At 39.2% G+C, this 17,799-nt stretch overlaps 1 protein-coding gene across 3 annotated transcripts in view; it reads left to right on the top strand.

Annotated features, from left to right (window-relative positions):
* The window catches only part of FBN1 (fibrillin 1), a 222,963-nt gene that overhangs the window by 110,709 nt on the left and 94,455 nt on the right, over window positions 1-17,799 (top strand). For all 3 annotated transcript variants that reach the window (XM_072808371.1, XM_072808372.1, XM_072808373.1), the window contains exons 8-13: window positions 572-697; window positions 5,880-6,038; window positions 10,678-10,857; window positions 11,471-11,611; window positions 13,288-13,407; window positions 16,740-16,865. In XM_072808371.1, the coding sequence (XP_072664472.1) occupies window positions 572-697; window positions 5,880-6,038; window positions 10,678-10,857; window positions 11,471-11,611; window positions 13,288-13,407; window positions 16,740-16,865 (852 nt within the window). The remainder of the gene's footprint in view (window positions 1-571; window positions 698-5,879; window positions 6,039-10,677; window positions 10,858-11,470; window positions 11,612-13,287; window positions 13,408-16,739; window positions 16,866-17,799) is intronic.

The following is a 17,799-nucleotide window of genomic DNA, read 5'->3' as shown; positions in this document are numbered from 1 at the left end:
GAAATGCAGGAATTGATGCAGAAGATAGAGTAAACATAAGGGACCCTAACTCAATGCAAACCATAGAGAGAATGGAGAAAACAAAATTTTAAAATAAATGACATTGGAATATTAGCAGGCTATAGTTGCTTGGTAAAACACTATATAGTTTTAGATTTTACAGGGGAGGTTTCTTCTATTTTGCTGTAATCTCTTGAGTTTTGGAAGTTCCTTGGGTAAGCCTGTGTTGAGAGAATCACCCTTTTTAAAATTGACTATTTTATTTATTTATTTTTAAAGATTTTATTTATTCATGAGTGAGAGAGAAAGAGAGGCAGAGAGACATAGCAGAGGGAGAAGCAGGCTTCCTACATAGAGCCTGATGTGGGACTCGATCCCAGGATCCTAGGATCATGACCTGAGCCAAAGGCAGGTGCTCAACCACTGAGCCACCCAAGTGCCCCTAAATTGACTATTTTATATGCAGCTTTTGTTCTGGAGATTGGTTTGGTTGGTGTTCGCTATGAACCTTGTGATGATGAACAGTTTTCTGCTGTGTTCTGTGAATACTAAACTCTTCTTTATGTTCCAGATATTGACGAATGCAGTACCATTCCTGGAATCTGTGATGGGGGCGAGTGTACAAACACAGTCAGCAGTTACTTTTGCAAGTGTCCTCCTGGTTTTTACCCCTCTCCCGATGGTACCCGATGCGTAGGTAGGTTTAATGATAAACAGCATCCCTGTAAATCAGTTCCATAACAAACATCTTTCTAAAGACATTTGTGCAGGGGGACTTATAAGTTCTCACTTGATGTAAAATTTACATTGTCATTTTATCAAACAGTTGAGTGCTCTCTTCAAGAAAAGAGGCATCTTGTGGTGTTGTATTAGGATTTTTACCTCCCAGAAAGAGGGATGATCCAGGAGCCCATACAGATATCCTCAGTCTATAAATTATCTTTGTGATCATGCAAGTGTCAAACCTTCAGCCATTTCCTGGGACCTGTGTTAATTTAGGTCTGAAATTTTGCAATAATCTCTTAATTGGTCTCCCTGCTTCCTGGCTTCTCTACAATCCATCCTGTCAGATTTATCTTACTAAGATAGTGCTTTGATTCAGTAACTCTGTTGCTCAAAAACCTCTAGTAGTTTTCCATGAGGATGTAGAAATTGGTGTTTTCCAGTGTGTGTCACATGGATTATTCAGGTGCAGGGCCTCTAGAGCTTCTGGGGTGGGAGAGGGGAATAGTACAAAGGAGTAGGCAATGATGCTTTTATTTGGTGGTGTGTTAGGCTTCTATGTAAAATATCAGTTGAATAGTGGATTTTGTTGTCTTAAAAAACAGGTTTGGAAACTGCTGGATTTAATGATTGCTAAGACTTCCTTCCAAGTCCAGTTTTCTAGTGTAAAGTTCCAGTTCCAGAGTGTGCAGCCTGATAGTTAAAGACCTTCACTCTCTGACCCCTCTCAACCTTGCTTCCTTATCTGCACAGTCCCTGCCTCTCCCCCTCAAACACTTGTTTTGATTCATTCCTGCCTTTTTTATCATATGTGTGGTACCACTCAGGACAGATACTCTTCTTCCAGCTCAGGCCTCCTTTCATATTCCTCCTCAGCTTCTCTGTCTTTGAAGACACCCCGGATCAGCCTACCTGAAAGCAGTTTCTCCCTTCTCTGAGGATATGATTCTCATAAATGATCTAGGGAAATTTTATGTCTGTATGTTTTTATCTCCCTAATTAAGATGTAAGCTCTCCTTAAAGGCTAACTGCTATCCTCATCTGTCCCCAGTGGTTCTCGGCATGATGCCTCGCATGTCATAGGCACTCAGTTAAGTATTTGTTGAATATCACAATGAGTACTTCCTTATTATTAGGGCAGAGCTAGGAAGCCCATGGCACATGGCCTTGGAGAGAAATGAACACTATCTTTTGATGTTTGTTTCTGGCCCATATTTTCAAAGACACTCAGCTTCACATCCTCACCACAAGCCATGAATTTCAGACCCAAACTGAGTTGCACTTGAAATTCTGAATTCCTTTTTACTTAGTCACATATAATAAAAGCTGAGGGCGATCTCTTAAGTTGACATTTGAATAAGTACAACCAGTGAGGGAAGCCTATCTGGATTTCTCCTTAAAAACAATGGTGGGGCCTGGATTGCCTGATTTTCCAAGATATCTTTGTACATACTGTCACTGCAGTGAAAGAATGGCCAGTGCAATTCATGTATCTCCTTTTTCTTCCCAAACCGTTCCAATTAGCATTTGACATCCAGTGGATATGCTCAGCAAAGAGGTAGATCAGAAGTTCTTTCCTGTCCAAATAATAGGTAGATTTATTTTTTAACTTTCAAAGAGAGCCACAAATTAAAGAGATGAAAACATTTACATAACAGATAGTTTACACTCTTAACAGATATATTCATACTATTTACAAAGAAAGGGAGATGTGGAGAGTGAACTAGGATTCGGGGGTAACCTCCTAGGTGTGAGGTGTTCTGCGAGAATTACCTGACTTCATGTTTACAACCATACTGTGGATGGGAAGGAGCTGAGGTGTACGGAGCTCAGATAAGTAATTTGGTTTGATTGCTTAAGCAGCTAAGAAGTGAGGGAGCTGGGATCCCAACTTGGACATGAGCCCACAGTCCCAAACCCTCTCATTGCTCCTTCCCAAATGACTACTGGACACAGTAAATGCTTTCTAACCATACACCTAGACAAGTACAGTTTCTTCTTCTTTGGAACTTTATTGTGCCCACAATTAGGAACTTGTTATATAAAATGCTCCAAGAGACATTTCTGCCTTCCCTAATGCTGATATTTCCTGCCATGTTAAACACAGAGACACCCTCCAACCCCCTGCCAAACCATCCCTAGTGAGAAGAAAATGCATATAGTTTCCAAATTACAAACAAATCTAAGCTTTGTTGGTAAGTTGGCTCTTTGGAATTAGTCAATCTAACCAATAGAAACCCCACCTATAGCTAGTGGTGTGTCGTACTTCCTTATATATCTCTCCTAAGCACAAGATTCCATCCGTTCCCTTCAGTCACTACATTCTAAGGCTCACAGACCTCTCTGTCCCCAGCATTTCCTTTGTTCTGTAAGCTCTTGAAGTTTATTTTATGTTTTTATTCTGTGATCTTCTTTTGGAGGTTTATAATATCTTGTGTAGGGTGATCTTTTCACATTAGTGTGCTCTGTCTCATCAATTCCCAGCAATCCCGATGATATCCTGTACCTAGTTTGGGCCTCACGGTTCTTAGCTCCTGGTTGGACACAACGATGCTAGTGATTGGTTAGGAGAGGCCTACTGATAGGCTAGGATGACCTGCAAACACCTGTTTAATCCATAATATATATTTTTTGATATAGTATGGTTTCTGGATTCTGAAAGGAAGGAGGCCAAATGATCCAGAAAGGGAAAAAAGGAAGAAAGCATCCTACTCCTTTTCTGCTAGATTCCTTGGTCAGAGCAGATTCAAAATAGAAGAAGGTGTCTATGCTTCCTCCTACCTCCACTTACCTCCTCCAAATCCTAACATTCTTCCCCCTCGGCTTCCACAGGTCTTCAGATTGCCCACAGCCACTCCTTAGCCTCTTTGCAAAGTGATCCAGCACCACAACAGTTTCCTTCCCACTTCCTTTGGCACTGCTGCCTGATGGCATGGGAAACTTCAGGCTGGTGTGCCCGGGGTGGGGGTTGGGGGGCAGTTCCTCCAAATGCTTCCTGGCTTTCACATATTTTCTCTTTCTTTACTTATTAGCCAATAGGTTTGTTTCAAAATTATAAGTTGTGTCAATGTGTGTATTTTTAACCAAAGCTCTCCTGCACAAAGAGAAATTAGCAAAATGCTCACTGTTGGTAGAGGTGCTATTTGTACATCAGAGACTGCCAGTAGCCCAGCCATGGCTGGTAATGTTTTTAGCCCCAACATTCACCATTTTGATCAAGAGTTTTCTAGTCTACCGATTTAACATGTAAGTGAGCCAACTGGGCAGTAAAATAATATCATCGTCAATGTGCAAAATAATAGACATTAGCCCATTAGGAGTTTGCAGTTGGCAGCTGTAGGTCTCAGTTTTGCTCCGAAAGATAGCCCACACTGAAAATTGTATATACAAATTTTGGTCAAGTGTTTATACCAAGTTTTGACCACCAAATTCATTTGAAACTGGGATATAAGCCAGTTTTGAATATTTCTTCCCATTCTTAACAGCCTTTGGTTTCCTTGCCCCCAAACATCTACTAAGCACTGAATAGATAAATTATCAGTGGCTTTAAAGCCATGAAAATTAGAAAGTAGAAAGTTCTATTGCTCTTTCTTCTTCACAGGGAAGGTGCCATTTGTGGCTTCAGAGAGCCTATCTTGTCTGCACTCCTCTCTCGGGCCATTTACCCTGGACCAGGCTGGAAGGAAATGTTCTGCCTCTCTGCTGAGACTATTAGTCTAATGAGAAATGTAGGAATGGGGCCGCAGAAAGCACATGTATACGTGCTAGTGGTTTTAAGTATTTTTCAGAAATAATCTTGTATTCTTTAAAGCTGATCAGTAATCTTATTTTATGGTTTGTTTAGGTTTTGTGTAGCCTTCTTCATGTGATATTAGTTTGTAAGTTAGCCTTGCTTTTCATTAAATTCTTTTTATTAATTTATTGCAACCTTCAAAATCTGAGTGCTTAGTGTTCCTAAGAATGATGTTGATGAAAACAGTCATAGGGTTGGCGTTCTCTGATCAAACATGAAGTTTCTATTTCGACTTACAGGAAACATAGGGATGAAGTTTTAGCTATAAAAAAATTCCTCATTTTATAAAAAAAAACTTACCACCTTATAGTTCTTCAAATAACAAGTATGCTTAAAGTATAATTTACTTTTTAACTATACTGCATATGGACTATGCAATGATACCCCTTCCTTAAAGAGAGTACATCCTCAACATGTCAGGTGGATCAAGGTGTTCTGTACTTAGCTACCTGCCTCCTCTGTTTCACGGCACTTCCTCAAAGGCCTATGAAGTAGTTAGGTTTCTAGTATGTCGCAGGCTCTTTTTTGATAGCCTAGACTTGCACTTCAGTGTGTCAGTGTTGTCATGACAGACATGATGTAACCCAATAAAAGTGGTATATAGAAATATGTCTTCCCATGTTGCTTTGAGAAGATACCTTTCTGCCAAAAAAAAAAAAAAAAAAAAAGCCTTCAAGAACTATTGTATCTTATAGGACTAAGAACTTGGAATCATGAACATTTTGAACTTGTAAATAATTAGTGCCTTATAAAATCTGTTAGGGCCCTAGGACAAAAGGAAATCTCTATTAACAAGCATTGGATCTGACTGCAAAGTGGCTTACTCCTTAAAAAAAAAAAAAAAAAAACTCACAAGTCTGACTCACAGTTTCAGTCTGAAAAGTAAGAAAGATCTCTTAGAAATGTAGACTATAGTGCAGACTTAATGTTGTTTTAAAATAGATTTATATCAATATTTGCCTAAAATGGCTTGAATTAAGTAGTTTGAAACCAAGGACAACACAGTCTCCCTTCAGTATAGAGACATGTCTTTATAACTAATTAACTGTCACTGCCAGTGATTTTCTTAGTCTCTCTTTTCCTCTGGCACATATGGTTGTAATCATTCGTTCCCACCTTGGGGATGGAATGTGGGACTTGGGCCAAGTGCACCAGCTCACAGGGGCGAAAGGTGTGAGACGAAGGGAGTTCTGACCAAGCATTGTTCCTGAGCAGCACATACTGCTTCTCTTCCAGGGGGCAAGGGTGTCAATGCATCCCTCCAGAGCCTGAGTGTGAGGCATAAAGGTGCTGGAGCAGAAGAGTGTTGTCACGAGTTCCATCTCAGTGATGTGTGTGTGGGTGTGTTTCTTTTTTCTCTCAGATGTTCGCCCCGGATACTGTTACACAGCTCTGGCAAATGGGCGCTGTTCTAACCAACTGCCCCAGTCCATAACAAAAATGCAGTGCTGCTGTGATGTTGGCCGATGCTGGTCTCCAGGGGTCACCGTTGCCCCTGAGATGTGTCCCATCAGAGCAACAGGTAAGAGCCCTTCCAGTTATCTGTAGAGTGTCCCACTTCCACCTCCACAAGCCCACATGCATGATGCACATCTACTGGAAATCCAGGTAAGTGAAAAAGATTCCTGAAAATAAAGAGAGACAACTCCCAGGAAAATTTGCCCTGGATAATTGGCTTGGGAAAATACAGAGGTTCATACAAGTAATACTGTTTTTTGGTACTGCTTCTTATTGAGCTTGCTTATTACTACTAACTCGCAACCTTTTCAGGAGTACTGGTCTCTCTTCTTACATATTTCTTTTGGCTTTCACGTAGTCCTCAAGAGCTCTGTTGAATAAAGTTCAGGTCTCTCAGAGCCTTTTCATGAGTTATGCGGGATACATGTTTCCTCCTTCCCTAACATTTGACGCGTTCCTCTTCCTTGGTGCCAATTCTTGTTAACTTTTTTTTTTCTTTGTAATACTTCTCTCATCTGTCATATTCCTTCTACTTTCACATAAAGCTCATTTTCTCTCATCTGGACTATTGCAGTGGCCTCCTAACTTGTCTTTATGAAATCTGCAGCTGCCATATATATTTCCCAAAGCATAATTTATCTGAAGTTCAGTTAAAAAAATTATGGCTGGGGGAAAGGTAGGGAAAGATGTCCAGAAAAATTTTCCCAGGATGAATTCAGGAAGGATCTAGTGGTCCAAGTCACTCCATTTCTTGAAAATAAAATTTTACTACTTGGCGGAGCATCTAGCATCCTCATATCCGACCCCAGTTCATCTTTTAATTCTTCTTCTTTATAGTGGCTTTATTTTTCTAGTTAAATTATATGATCAAGCTTTCCTTGAAGCCAGTCTGGAGATCTCTAAACTCAAATGTTCTTTTTCCCTAAAACTTCTCCTTACTTCCTAACCCCTGCCACCTTGCTTGTTAAATGCCATCTTGTTTGGTAAGGACCCTAATATGATTCCCGATAGGACCTAATTCATGAATGTCCCAAGAGAACCACAGCTGGAAATGATGCCTTCTGTCTCAGGGCACCAGGCATTTACTGCTGCTGTGGCACAAATCCCACTCTGGGCCAATATGTGTTCACGTATTGCTTTTTTACTCTTTGATAAATCTCATTAGGAGGTGTCATTCATTCTTATAGTCCCATATTCCTTATGCTTTCTTACCACTTCCACCATAGTTAGCAAAATCTGGCTCATAGGGGGCATTCAGGTAGAGTGAACAATTTATTAAGTGATATCTTTCCCACTAGTTCTAAGTGAAAACTCCTTCTTAATCAGATTCCTGAACAGTGTGTTTGACTCAGAAAACTGTAGCAGAGCAAATCAAGGTGAAGAAGGATAAACACAAGAGTTAATGGAATGCTGCAGAATGTTATTCACAGAATGTGAATTTACCATTATCCTGGGTTCTACACCTGCTCACAGATGTTACTATAAAATTTCTTTTATTGCTGAGAATTATATGTGTGGATTAAAGAAGCAATAAAAATCTTTCAGTACATTTTAACATATAACAAGTCATATATTTTGTCTGAGTTGCTTACTGTCTATGACCTAAAAATATAACCCACCACCCTTAGTGCACTGGGGGGACCATTTAGTAGGTCCTGTTTAGAAGTACGTGACATTCTATTAAGACACATGGCTTGAGTACCAGGAAAATGGCTTTTTAAATACATATATTGGGATGCCTGGGTGGCTCAGTGGTTGGGCATCTGCCTTCAGCTCAAGTCATGATCTTGGGATCCAGGATCGAGTCCTGCATCAGGCTCCCTGCAAGGAGCCTGCTTCTCCCTCTGCCTATGTCTCTGTCTCTCTCTCAGCCTGTGTCTTTCATGAATAAATAAATAAATCTTTAAACAATAAAAAATAAATACATATATTAATTTAGGAATCAGCAGCATTGATGCAGATTCCTTTCTGTGCTGAGGCCTTGAATAGAGGACAGAGGGACAGCAGGTTGAGGTGCCCAAAGACCTGCTTTGGGATGCATGGTGCAGAAGGCCCTGTTCCCCTGTGTAACTTTGCAGGGAGCTAGCTGCTCTCTCATGTGTACCACTGAGATACCTCCAATCTAAAATAGGCCCAGGGCAAAGCAGATTGACAGAGAAAAGCTAATTTGCAAGTTGGTACGTTTGCTTGCTCAGATGTTCTGGTAGCAGTGCTGTAGAGCTCTAGGTTTTTAACTTATGGAGAAGGATTTTATATAGATATAAAATACATATATATATAACATATATATGAAGGATTATTTTAGGCTAGTCAGCTTTTCACAATGTAAAAAAAAAAAAAATCAGTATCGTTTCTAGGTTAAATGGAGTTAGGAAAGATGGATATCAGTTGAACAAAACTAGCCCCGGTTCGCTGATCCTGAATGTAAAGGAGCTCATGGGAAAGTTATGAAGCTTAAGAGAGTAGAAGAGAGAATAGGAGCCACTCCGATATACTTTCCTATAGAGGTTAAGATGAATTTAATAGCATGCTTGAAGTCATATACCCACCTAATTAGCAGAAATCCTGATAAGCTATTCAACTTCTTTCATGAAAATCCTAAAAGACTAAAGAAAAAGAAAGGTTGAATTGGTGCTTGGAAGCAAAATGAGTCCCTTAATATAATTGCTATCCAGTTAAATCCAACACATAGTTAATGAATTCCTCTTCTGTGCAATCCACAGGGCAAGGCTCAGAGTGGGAATTAGTCATAAGTTAGACATGATCGTTGACTTCAAAGACTGTGCACAGTCTTAGTGGTAGAAATTTGGTGGAAAGTAAGTAGCCAGGAAATGATAGATATGGCACATCCAGGTGATAATTCTGTAAGAAGGATCATTATGGTTTGGTAAGTGGGATTGTAGCATCCTGGTTCAGGAAAGCATAAACAATATATAAATCCTTTCCAGATGCAGTCAAGTGCTGCAGAATCCGTGTGGGTTAAAATTACAGATAAATAATAATTAAAATATTATTAGAATAGAATAGAATTCTCTGAATACATAATGTTAACCTAAGTTGGAAATGCCAAATTTAATTGAAGAAGTTTTAGTAATGGACCCATATGAAACCACAAGGTACATGATAGCCAGGTATATTTAGCTACCTGTGTAAATTGGCAGATTTTCCCCATGACGTTGAATATAAATGTATTTGCATAAAACATATTACAGTACTTTAGAATAAGTCAGATTTAGTGCACAAGTAAAAGTGTAATATTAGCCTAATTTCTGTTAATGGATAAAACTAGTATAGAAATGATCTGTGGGAGAATCCCTGTGTGGCAGTGATAATAAAATTATCAATACTCTGGCAAGAAGGAGAAAAAGAAATTTTTAAAGATCACATGATTACGTACAGAAGGAAACTAACAAGATGTGGCTATTTGTAGGAAACATGAAAATGTACAAATGGTTAAGTAAATACATCCCTGGAAATCTGGATACTGTCTTAAAACACCTTTTTGGAAGCTCAGAAAAAAGGGTGTCACAAATCTAAAGATAATTTATACTAGTAAAGACCTGGCCTGAAAAAATCAGCCTGTATGTGCAGTCAGAGGGAATCCTTGATTAACTCGTGTGCTAGTTCAGGGAATCATTATGCAGCATTAACAACAGACGCACCACCCCCTAGTATTCCACGGGGTGCTGCTTCTCCAACACTTTATTGTCTTGTACAAATAGGTATTCCTCAGGGCTCTGTCTCTGTACACTCTCCTCTTCACTTTCCACACTTTTCCTAGGTGAGCTCATTCATCCTCATGGCTTTAAATACCACCTATCTACTGATAATTCTGAAACTTATATACAGCCCCCACTTCTCATCTAGGCTTCAAACTCTTACGTAGCTGCTATGTGACAAATCTACTTGGATATCTGCTATCGCAAGATTCATATATTCAAAGTGGAACTTGGCTTCTGCCCATCAAACCTGCTCCCATTGCAATTTTTCCCATTTGGCAAATGTCCCCAACATCTACCCGGTTGGTAAACCAGAAGACTATCATTCTTGATTTCCTGTTCCCTCCGCTCTGACATTTACTCCTTCTTGAAGCACTACCTACTTATCTCTAAAATATGCTTCAAATTTGTCCACTTCCACCCAGTTACATGGCTGTCTCCCTTGTCCAGCCAATGTTTTCTTGCCCTTGGCTTTCTGTAACAGCCTTGCCTCCTTTCAGCACATTCTCCATGTGTCAGCAAGACTGATCTTTTGAAAATGTTCAGTTGATTACATCCCACATTAGTCTGCTGAAGACAATCCAATGGTTTTCCGTTGCACATACAGTAAAATCCAGTTTTTTAATGTCCTCTTTAGAGAGTTGTGGGATCCACAAATGGGACTGAGTTAAAAAAGTGGCATTTGATTCTTTCTTGAGATAAATCGTGACTTAGGTAAAGACTTCCTAAATTTTGGGAGAGGTATGTGGTACATACTCTGGGGAGTTTGGTTTTGGTTTTGAATTACTGTTCCAGTATGGTTGCTACTGTAGCTGTTAGTATGGGAATGATGTCAATTGGCTTTTTCCCCCGTTCTCCAATTGATCTATGTGGTTCTATGACTGATCTTATTCAAAGTTTCTTTGAAATGTAAGGATGACTTGCACAGAGTATGAGTTACGCTACAACTCAGCTTTTGTGTTCTGTTGTGTTGTGTTTTTCCAGAGGATTTCAACAAGCTGTGCTCTGTCCCCTTGGTAATTCCTGAGAGACCAGGATATCCTCCCCCACCCCTTGGCCCCATTCCTCCAGTTCACCCTGTTTCTCCTGGCTTTCCTCCTGGACCTCCAGTTCCAGTCCCTCGACCACCAGTGGAATATCCATACCCGTCTCGGGAACCACCAAGTAAGGACTGAAAAGTCATCTGGTTTTGTTTTGTTTTACATTAATTGGCTTAACTTTTTTTGTTGTTGTTTATGCTGCTTTAGTCATTAAATTAGTGTATCAATTCTTAGATTAACTGGTATACGTAGTGTGGTATCTAAGTTTCTCAATTGGCCCCTTCCTTAGGAGAAAAATAGGAGGTTTCATATTCTCCAGATTAATGTCCTTTTGTTATTCAACAACTGTGGGAGAGGGAGAGATTTAAATCTGATTCACAGGATGAAGTCATAGAGGAGGTATAAAATTATACTTTGAGTTTTGTATAATGCAAAGTAGTTTTGTAAGTAATTACCAGAACTCATTGCCTTTGTCAGTTACCCAAACTGGAGACTTGAGAGCAAGGCAGAAAAGAGGTAGGGAGAGGCAGGCTACAGTGAGGCTACAGGACCTGGCTGATTGCGATCTCTGTAAGTGGGCATGAAATTATACTTTATTGGTCCCAGGTGACCTTTACCCAAAGAGCGTCTTCCTTCCTTTATGATTTAGCATCTTGACCATTGTGAATGGGTTAAGAAGTGATGAAAGATACCCTAGTTATAAATGATTTTAATGGGGTTTAATGTTATTCCCTTAGGGGTGCTGCCAGTCAATGTCACTGATTACTGCCAGCTGTTTCGATATCTCTGTCAAAATGGACGCTGCATTCCAACTCCTGGGAGCTATCGGTGTGAATGCAACAAAGGATTCCAGCTGGACCTTCGTGGGGAGTGCATTGGTATGTGATGCCTAGGGTTAGGTTGGCATGAGAAGCTATTGCAGTTCTGTCCCATGACTATATGGGTTTTCTGTTGTGGCTGTAATAAATCACCTCAAACTTAGTGGCCTAAAATAACACAAATCTGTAGTTCTGTAGGTTAGAAGACCTACACAAGTCTAACTGGGCTAAACTCAGGTGTCAGCAGCCTGTGTTCCTTCCAGAGCACTCAGAGAGAATCCATTTCTTTGCTTTTCCAGTGTTCCTTGACTGATGGTCCTTTCCTCTATCTTCAAAGCTAGCAACATAGCATTTTCAAATCTTTCTCTAAATCTTTGGTTCTATCTTCCAATTCTCTCGTCTACTTGTAAAGACCTTTGTAATTACATAGGGTCCATTTGCATAACTCAGGAAACACTACCACCACCACCCCGCCCCTGCCCTCCGTCAAGGTCTACTGATTAACAGCCTTGATTCCCTCTTGCCATGTAGCATATTTAGAGGTTCTAGGATTTAGGACATGAATATATTTGGGGAGAAGCATTATTCTGCCTACTATAGTGACTTTTAGCTTTCATGGTAAATACATTCAAGTCTTGCTGGTCACTTCAGCTTAAGTCATCTTCTCAAAATGACCATTAAAATAAAGCTTTAAAACTGTCTCCAAATTACAAATTTTTGCACATTTTACTAATTCAAATGGATAACTCACCAATTGTCTGTAGTTAGTCATTAAAAACTGAAGAGTGAAACTTTGAATTGTTGACATGAGTCATTTAAGCTAGCAAAAGGAGGAAATGTAACACAGGAATAATTCATCTGTTAATTGGAAAAGAACACCCAGTTGCCATCTAACTTTTAAAAAAAATAAGTTAAGTTATAGAAAGCAATTATGTAACTATGAATCAGGCAGAAATCAGGAGTTCTTAGTTTCTCATGCTGTGTAGTTTCCTGGTGTTATGAATGCCCCTTCTGGCACACGCTAAAAGAGGTCATCCAGAGCTGGTGGAAGAGGGGACATCTAGCTCACGGTGGAAGAGTGCACCTGCAGCAAGAAGCATGTGACTATGGATAAGTAGGTTATCTTCCAGAAGCCTTAGTTTCCATCTTTACAAATAGGGGAATGTAAACCAGGTCACTGTTAAATAGACTAATAGTTCTATACAACTGTAAAAGTAGTGGGAGCCTGTCTGGGGATGAGAGTTGAGGGGTGGACTCTGTGGTAAGTGAGAATAAGTCATTAAATGACAACTGTTTCATGTCTTATTCTGATGTTCTCAGCAGAACTCAGCAGGGGATGCTTAGATAAAGTTAGGCTTCCTTTTTATTGAAACATAGAACTCCAAGAGATACTCAGAATTCTATCTAGAAGCCATTTCTGAAATGTTAGTCTGTTTGATTCCCTTAGGCCAGACTCAAGGAAGAGAAAATGTTTCTTAGCTTGGAGTGTTGAGTTGCTACATGTTTGGCATTTTTCTCTGAAAAATGACACAGGAAAATAAGACACTTTACTCCACTGGTTTTCAATTGGTTGGTGACACAGTACCTTGTGGCAAAAAGAAGAAAGACCCTCTTCATTATGCTATTTATTTCTTAAAAGGAAAGTGTTCTAACATGTAAAGGAAAGCAATAAAATGTTCTTAAAGTTATGAGTTATTGCCATCTAATTTCTTACTAAAATGCACCATATTTTGCAGATGTTGATGAATGTGAGAAGAACCCTTGTGCTGGTGGAGAGTGTATTAATAACCAGGGCTCGTACACCTGTCAGTGCCGACCTGGCTATCAAAGCACACTCACCCGGACAGAGTGCCGAGGTATGGTCCTAACGTGGAAGATGCCAAGTGAGGGGACATATACACTAAGTAGGAGGTTTGCTTCAAGGGAATTTAATGGAGTTTAAATAACCTTGCTGAAGAGGCTCATAGGCCCTTGTTGTTTTCTGCACTTAATTCCAGATATTGTCACTCTGAAGGACAGCATCATAAAATCCAGCAAACATTCAAATCATTTTAAAAAAGATACTTCTGTTCCTGGAGAAATATCTTATTTTCTGTGTGTGTGTGTGTGTGTGTGTGTGTGTGTGTATGGAAAAAATTTTTTTTTGCCTTATCACTGAGAGCCAAGGAATGGGGTTGTCCTTTGTTGACGCAGAAAGTGAGGACAGTTCTAGGTGAAGTTGTATTTCATTAATTTCTTAATGGGAAGATCTAAAGGAAAAGGAAGTAGCCACAGTGGTCACAGCAGCATCGCCTGAGAGCTGATTGGAAATGCAGAATCTTAGGCCCCACCTCAGACCTACTAAATCAGAATCAGTATTTTAATAAGATGCTCCCAGTGATCCATAAGCACGCTAAAGTTTGAGAAACACTACTATAAGTGTTTGCTGATAAATTTTTCCCTCTGTGTTTATTAATTATTATGTCATCCTATATGCCTTTTATCAGATGACTGATATACTAAAGTTTCTGGGACAGAAATAAGTAAGATGGACTTTCAACCCTTGGGGAACTCAAATATCTATGTCTCTATAGATTTGGCACAGAATAAGGGATTTCACTGATCCAGGAAAGCCAGATAAAAGCGTGTTCTGTGAGAATTCTGTGTTAAAATTAAATTCCAGGAAAGGTCAAAAGGTTTGTATCACTTTAAAAAAATTGTCAGCTGTTAACAGGAGTGTTTTTTGTTTTGTTTTTGTTTGTTTTTTTTTTTTTTTAAGCAAAAGCTCTTCATATGAGTTAAAGACATAGAGCCTTTATTTTTAACAGTGACTGGTTGCAGAGTCTTAGAATGTGGTTCTGGCTTAGAGATTTCTTGCCATTTGTATATTTTAGTATACCACCTGTAAATGGCAGTTTTGAGCAGAAGAAACTGGAGCACAGAATGTCAACCTGCTAATATTTCTAGTAATGGCCTTACTCCCTAGATATAAATATAGGTAGTTTGAATGTATAACTGAGTTTAGAACATCATTAGTGTTATGACTGTTGTTTACAACAATTAGCATGTATGGTGTACTAGGCATTTTTCAATAGTGGAGAATAAACCAAAACCAGTGTCTAGAAGACTGCAGTATTAAGTAAGCAAATAGAAGAGATTCTTGAGGACTCAGCTGGAGTGAGAGCCAGCCAGTATAGATGCCTGCTGGTGTTATCGCTCTGAGACTTAATTTATTGGAGGTTTAGGATTACCTAAAAGCTTCAGATAATGTCTTCTTTAAGAGCTAGTGCTAAGCTTATCTCAGACATAAGAAGTTGATGACATATTCATGCCTTGGGGTCAATGGAAGTGGCCACAAGACAGTCAGAAAGTTGGTGTACTTAGCTGAGGGGAAGAGAAGGAGCTGAAGAGACAGACAGAAACACAGTAGGGAAGTTTGTATTACTCAGCCATTAGAAACGACAAATACCCACCATTTGCTTCAACGTGGATGGAACTGGAGGGTATTATGCTGAGTGAAATAAGTCAGTCGGAGAAGGACAAACATTATATGGTCTCATTCATTTGGGGAATATAAAAAATAGTGAAAGGGAATAAAGGGGAAAGGAGAGAAAATGAGTGAAAATATCAGTGAAGGAGACAGAACATGAGGGACTCCTAACTCTGGGAAATGAACAAGGGGTGGTGGAAGGGAGGTGGACCGGGGGAGGGGGTGACTGGGTGATGGGCACAGAGGGGGGCACTTGATGGGATGAGCATTGGGTGTTATACTATATGTTGGCAAATTGAACACCAATAAAAAATATACCAAAAAAAAGTTTGAATGGCAAGCTTTCAATTTATCTTGCAAGGCAGCGAGCAGACTGATGGTGCTCTGAAATTAGTGAGGAGAGAAAATGCCGAACTCTTTATACTGTTTGTTTTATCCTGGGGCCTCAAAAGATTATAGAATCCTAAAAAAAAAAAAAAAAAAAAAAAAATTTTCTCCTCAAGAGTATGTGGCTTTTACTATTTTTTGGAGTGTGGAGCAAGTCAGATTTTTGCAAGGATTAAGAAATAAATGAGAGAGAAAAAGAGCGTAGGTTGTTGGCACAAAGATCAGACAGAAGAAAAGCCCAGACTGCCTCAGCTAGTCCAATGACTCGTGTGGAAACCACTGCTGGATCTGCCCAGAAAGAAAGTGCGTCTGAGGGTCAACCTCCAGACACCGTGCAGACGCAGGGTAGACAGAGTAACCAATGTGCCGTGAATGCACATTCTTGTCGTCCAGAGGATGTTTAGGGTGCTTATACTCAGGCACATGTGGCCTCAGCTCTGCTCCCATGTACTACGACACAGTACCCAGGTCTCCGTCTTCTGGGGAATGAGCCCTGGCAAAGGTTGTGCGCTATGTAGACAAAGCAGCGTGTATTCATCCTCTTTGGTGTTCATCCAGGTATCTGGCCTAGAAACTGAGGGGAACAGATAATCCAGGGTACCATGTTGTCCAATTTGAGTTCATCATTGATCTTTAAATGAGAGATCTGATAGACGTTATTTGAGTTATTGTCCTTTTTAACACTTCCACGTCAACCTCTGTTGTTTACTTTGGCATAGTATTAGACAGAACAGAAAAGAAGGGGAAATGCCCCCATATTTTATTTGGTAGATAGAATGCTTATGAAGTTGTCAAAGAAACTAAGAATATACAAACAATAAAACTATACTTGGACCAGAATTGCCATAAGGAAGGTAAACATTTCATGCAGTTGCTGGTTTTCAGATGGCATTAAAATTTTTTATAGGATTTTTGTTTTACTGTTCTGATGTAGCTGTGAGATCTGCCTTTTTGAGCATGTGTTGTTGAAAGATGCCAGCCAAAGTTTAATATAAATAATGATATATACTGGCTCATTAAATTAGCTAGGAAAATGAAGAAGAATCTATTTTGTGTATACAATTGAGATTTCAAGGATCTTGTTAGAAATTAGAGTTAGATCAAATGCTCTTATATTGGCATTCTTTTTCTGTGATAGGTCTTGGAAACTAATTAGTCATCTAAAATCTCACATTATTGGATATCAAGTTTACGTCAAAGAATATCATTTAGTAATTAAACCCCGAAACTACCATCATGGGTTTGGAGATGGAGGGCGGGAGAGAGGGAGATATAAAATAATTGTCAATCTGCCAACTGAAGACATATCTTCTGTTTTACCTTTAATTTTAGACATCGACGAATGTTTACAGAATGGCCGTATCTGCAATAATGGGCGTTGCATTAACACAGATGGCAGTTTCCACTGTGTGTGTAATGCAGGCTTTCATGTGACACGAGATGGGAAGAACTGTGAAGGTAAATGATAACAGTATGGCAGTCAGAGTAGCAGAATAATACTAATCCCCTTCTCCCATCCCGGTTTCAGTTTCAGAAATCTTTAACAAGACCAAGCCAAACATTGAGTGAAAAGTCAAAGTAGCAAATATATTTCATATATTGTTATTATGGGTGAGGCAAACATACTTGTCAATAATATTCATACCTTTAATTACATTTCTGTGATTCACATAACATTTCAAATATATGAAGAGAGCTTGTCCTTTAAAGATACCTGGTGATGATGAAAATTCTGTAACATAGATTATAACTTCCTAATTTTAGGCAATCAGAATTTGTACATTGTTTTTTTAATAGAACACACCTGAACTCCTATATTTCGTTTTTTTAATTCTTAATTGAAGCATAGGTGGCAAAAGCCATATAGTTTTTTTACATTTATAATTCTCCTGTTTAAAATGTCTGTCTAGTGGGACACCTGGGTGGCCCAATGGTTGAATGTCTGCCTTCGGATCAGGGCCTGATCCCAGGGTTCTGGGATCGAGTCCCGTATCGGGTTCCCAGCAGGAAGCCTGCTTCTCTCTCTGCCTATTCCTCTGCCTCTCTCATAAATAAATAAATAAATAAATAAATAATCTTTAATAAAATACAATAAAATAAAGTATCTAGTAAGAAAAAACTACAGAGTATCTGGAACTGTAAAAATTTTTGAAACATTGACTATTGAGAACTAGCTATCTTGCCTCTCAAATTAATCACCTCATTTTGAATTGGGCTGTTTCAAACGTTTTGTCTTTTTCCCCTGCAATTTTTTCCTGAATTGAAAATATGACCATTATTGATGAGTTTCCACTTCTTAGACCTTTAGCAAAAAATGAAGAATGCTTCTTATCGTCTTTCCCAACGTCTTTGGGAAAGATCCCAAGAATCTATTCATACATTAAAAGAATTT

The sequence above is a fragment of the Canis lupus genome, chromosome 32 (genome assembly GCF_048164855.1).
Source record: "Canis lupus baileyi chromosome 32, mCanLup2.hap1, whole genome shotgun sequence".
NCBI lineage: Eukaryota > Metazoa > Chordata > Mammalia > Carnivora > Canidae > Canis > Canis lupus.
This window is presented reverse-complemented; position numbering and strand designations above follow the sequence as displayed.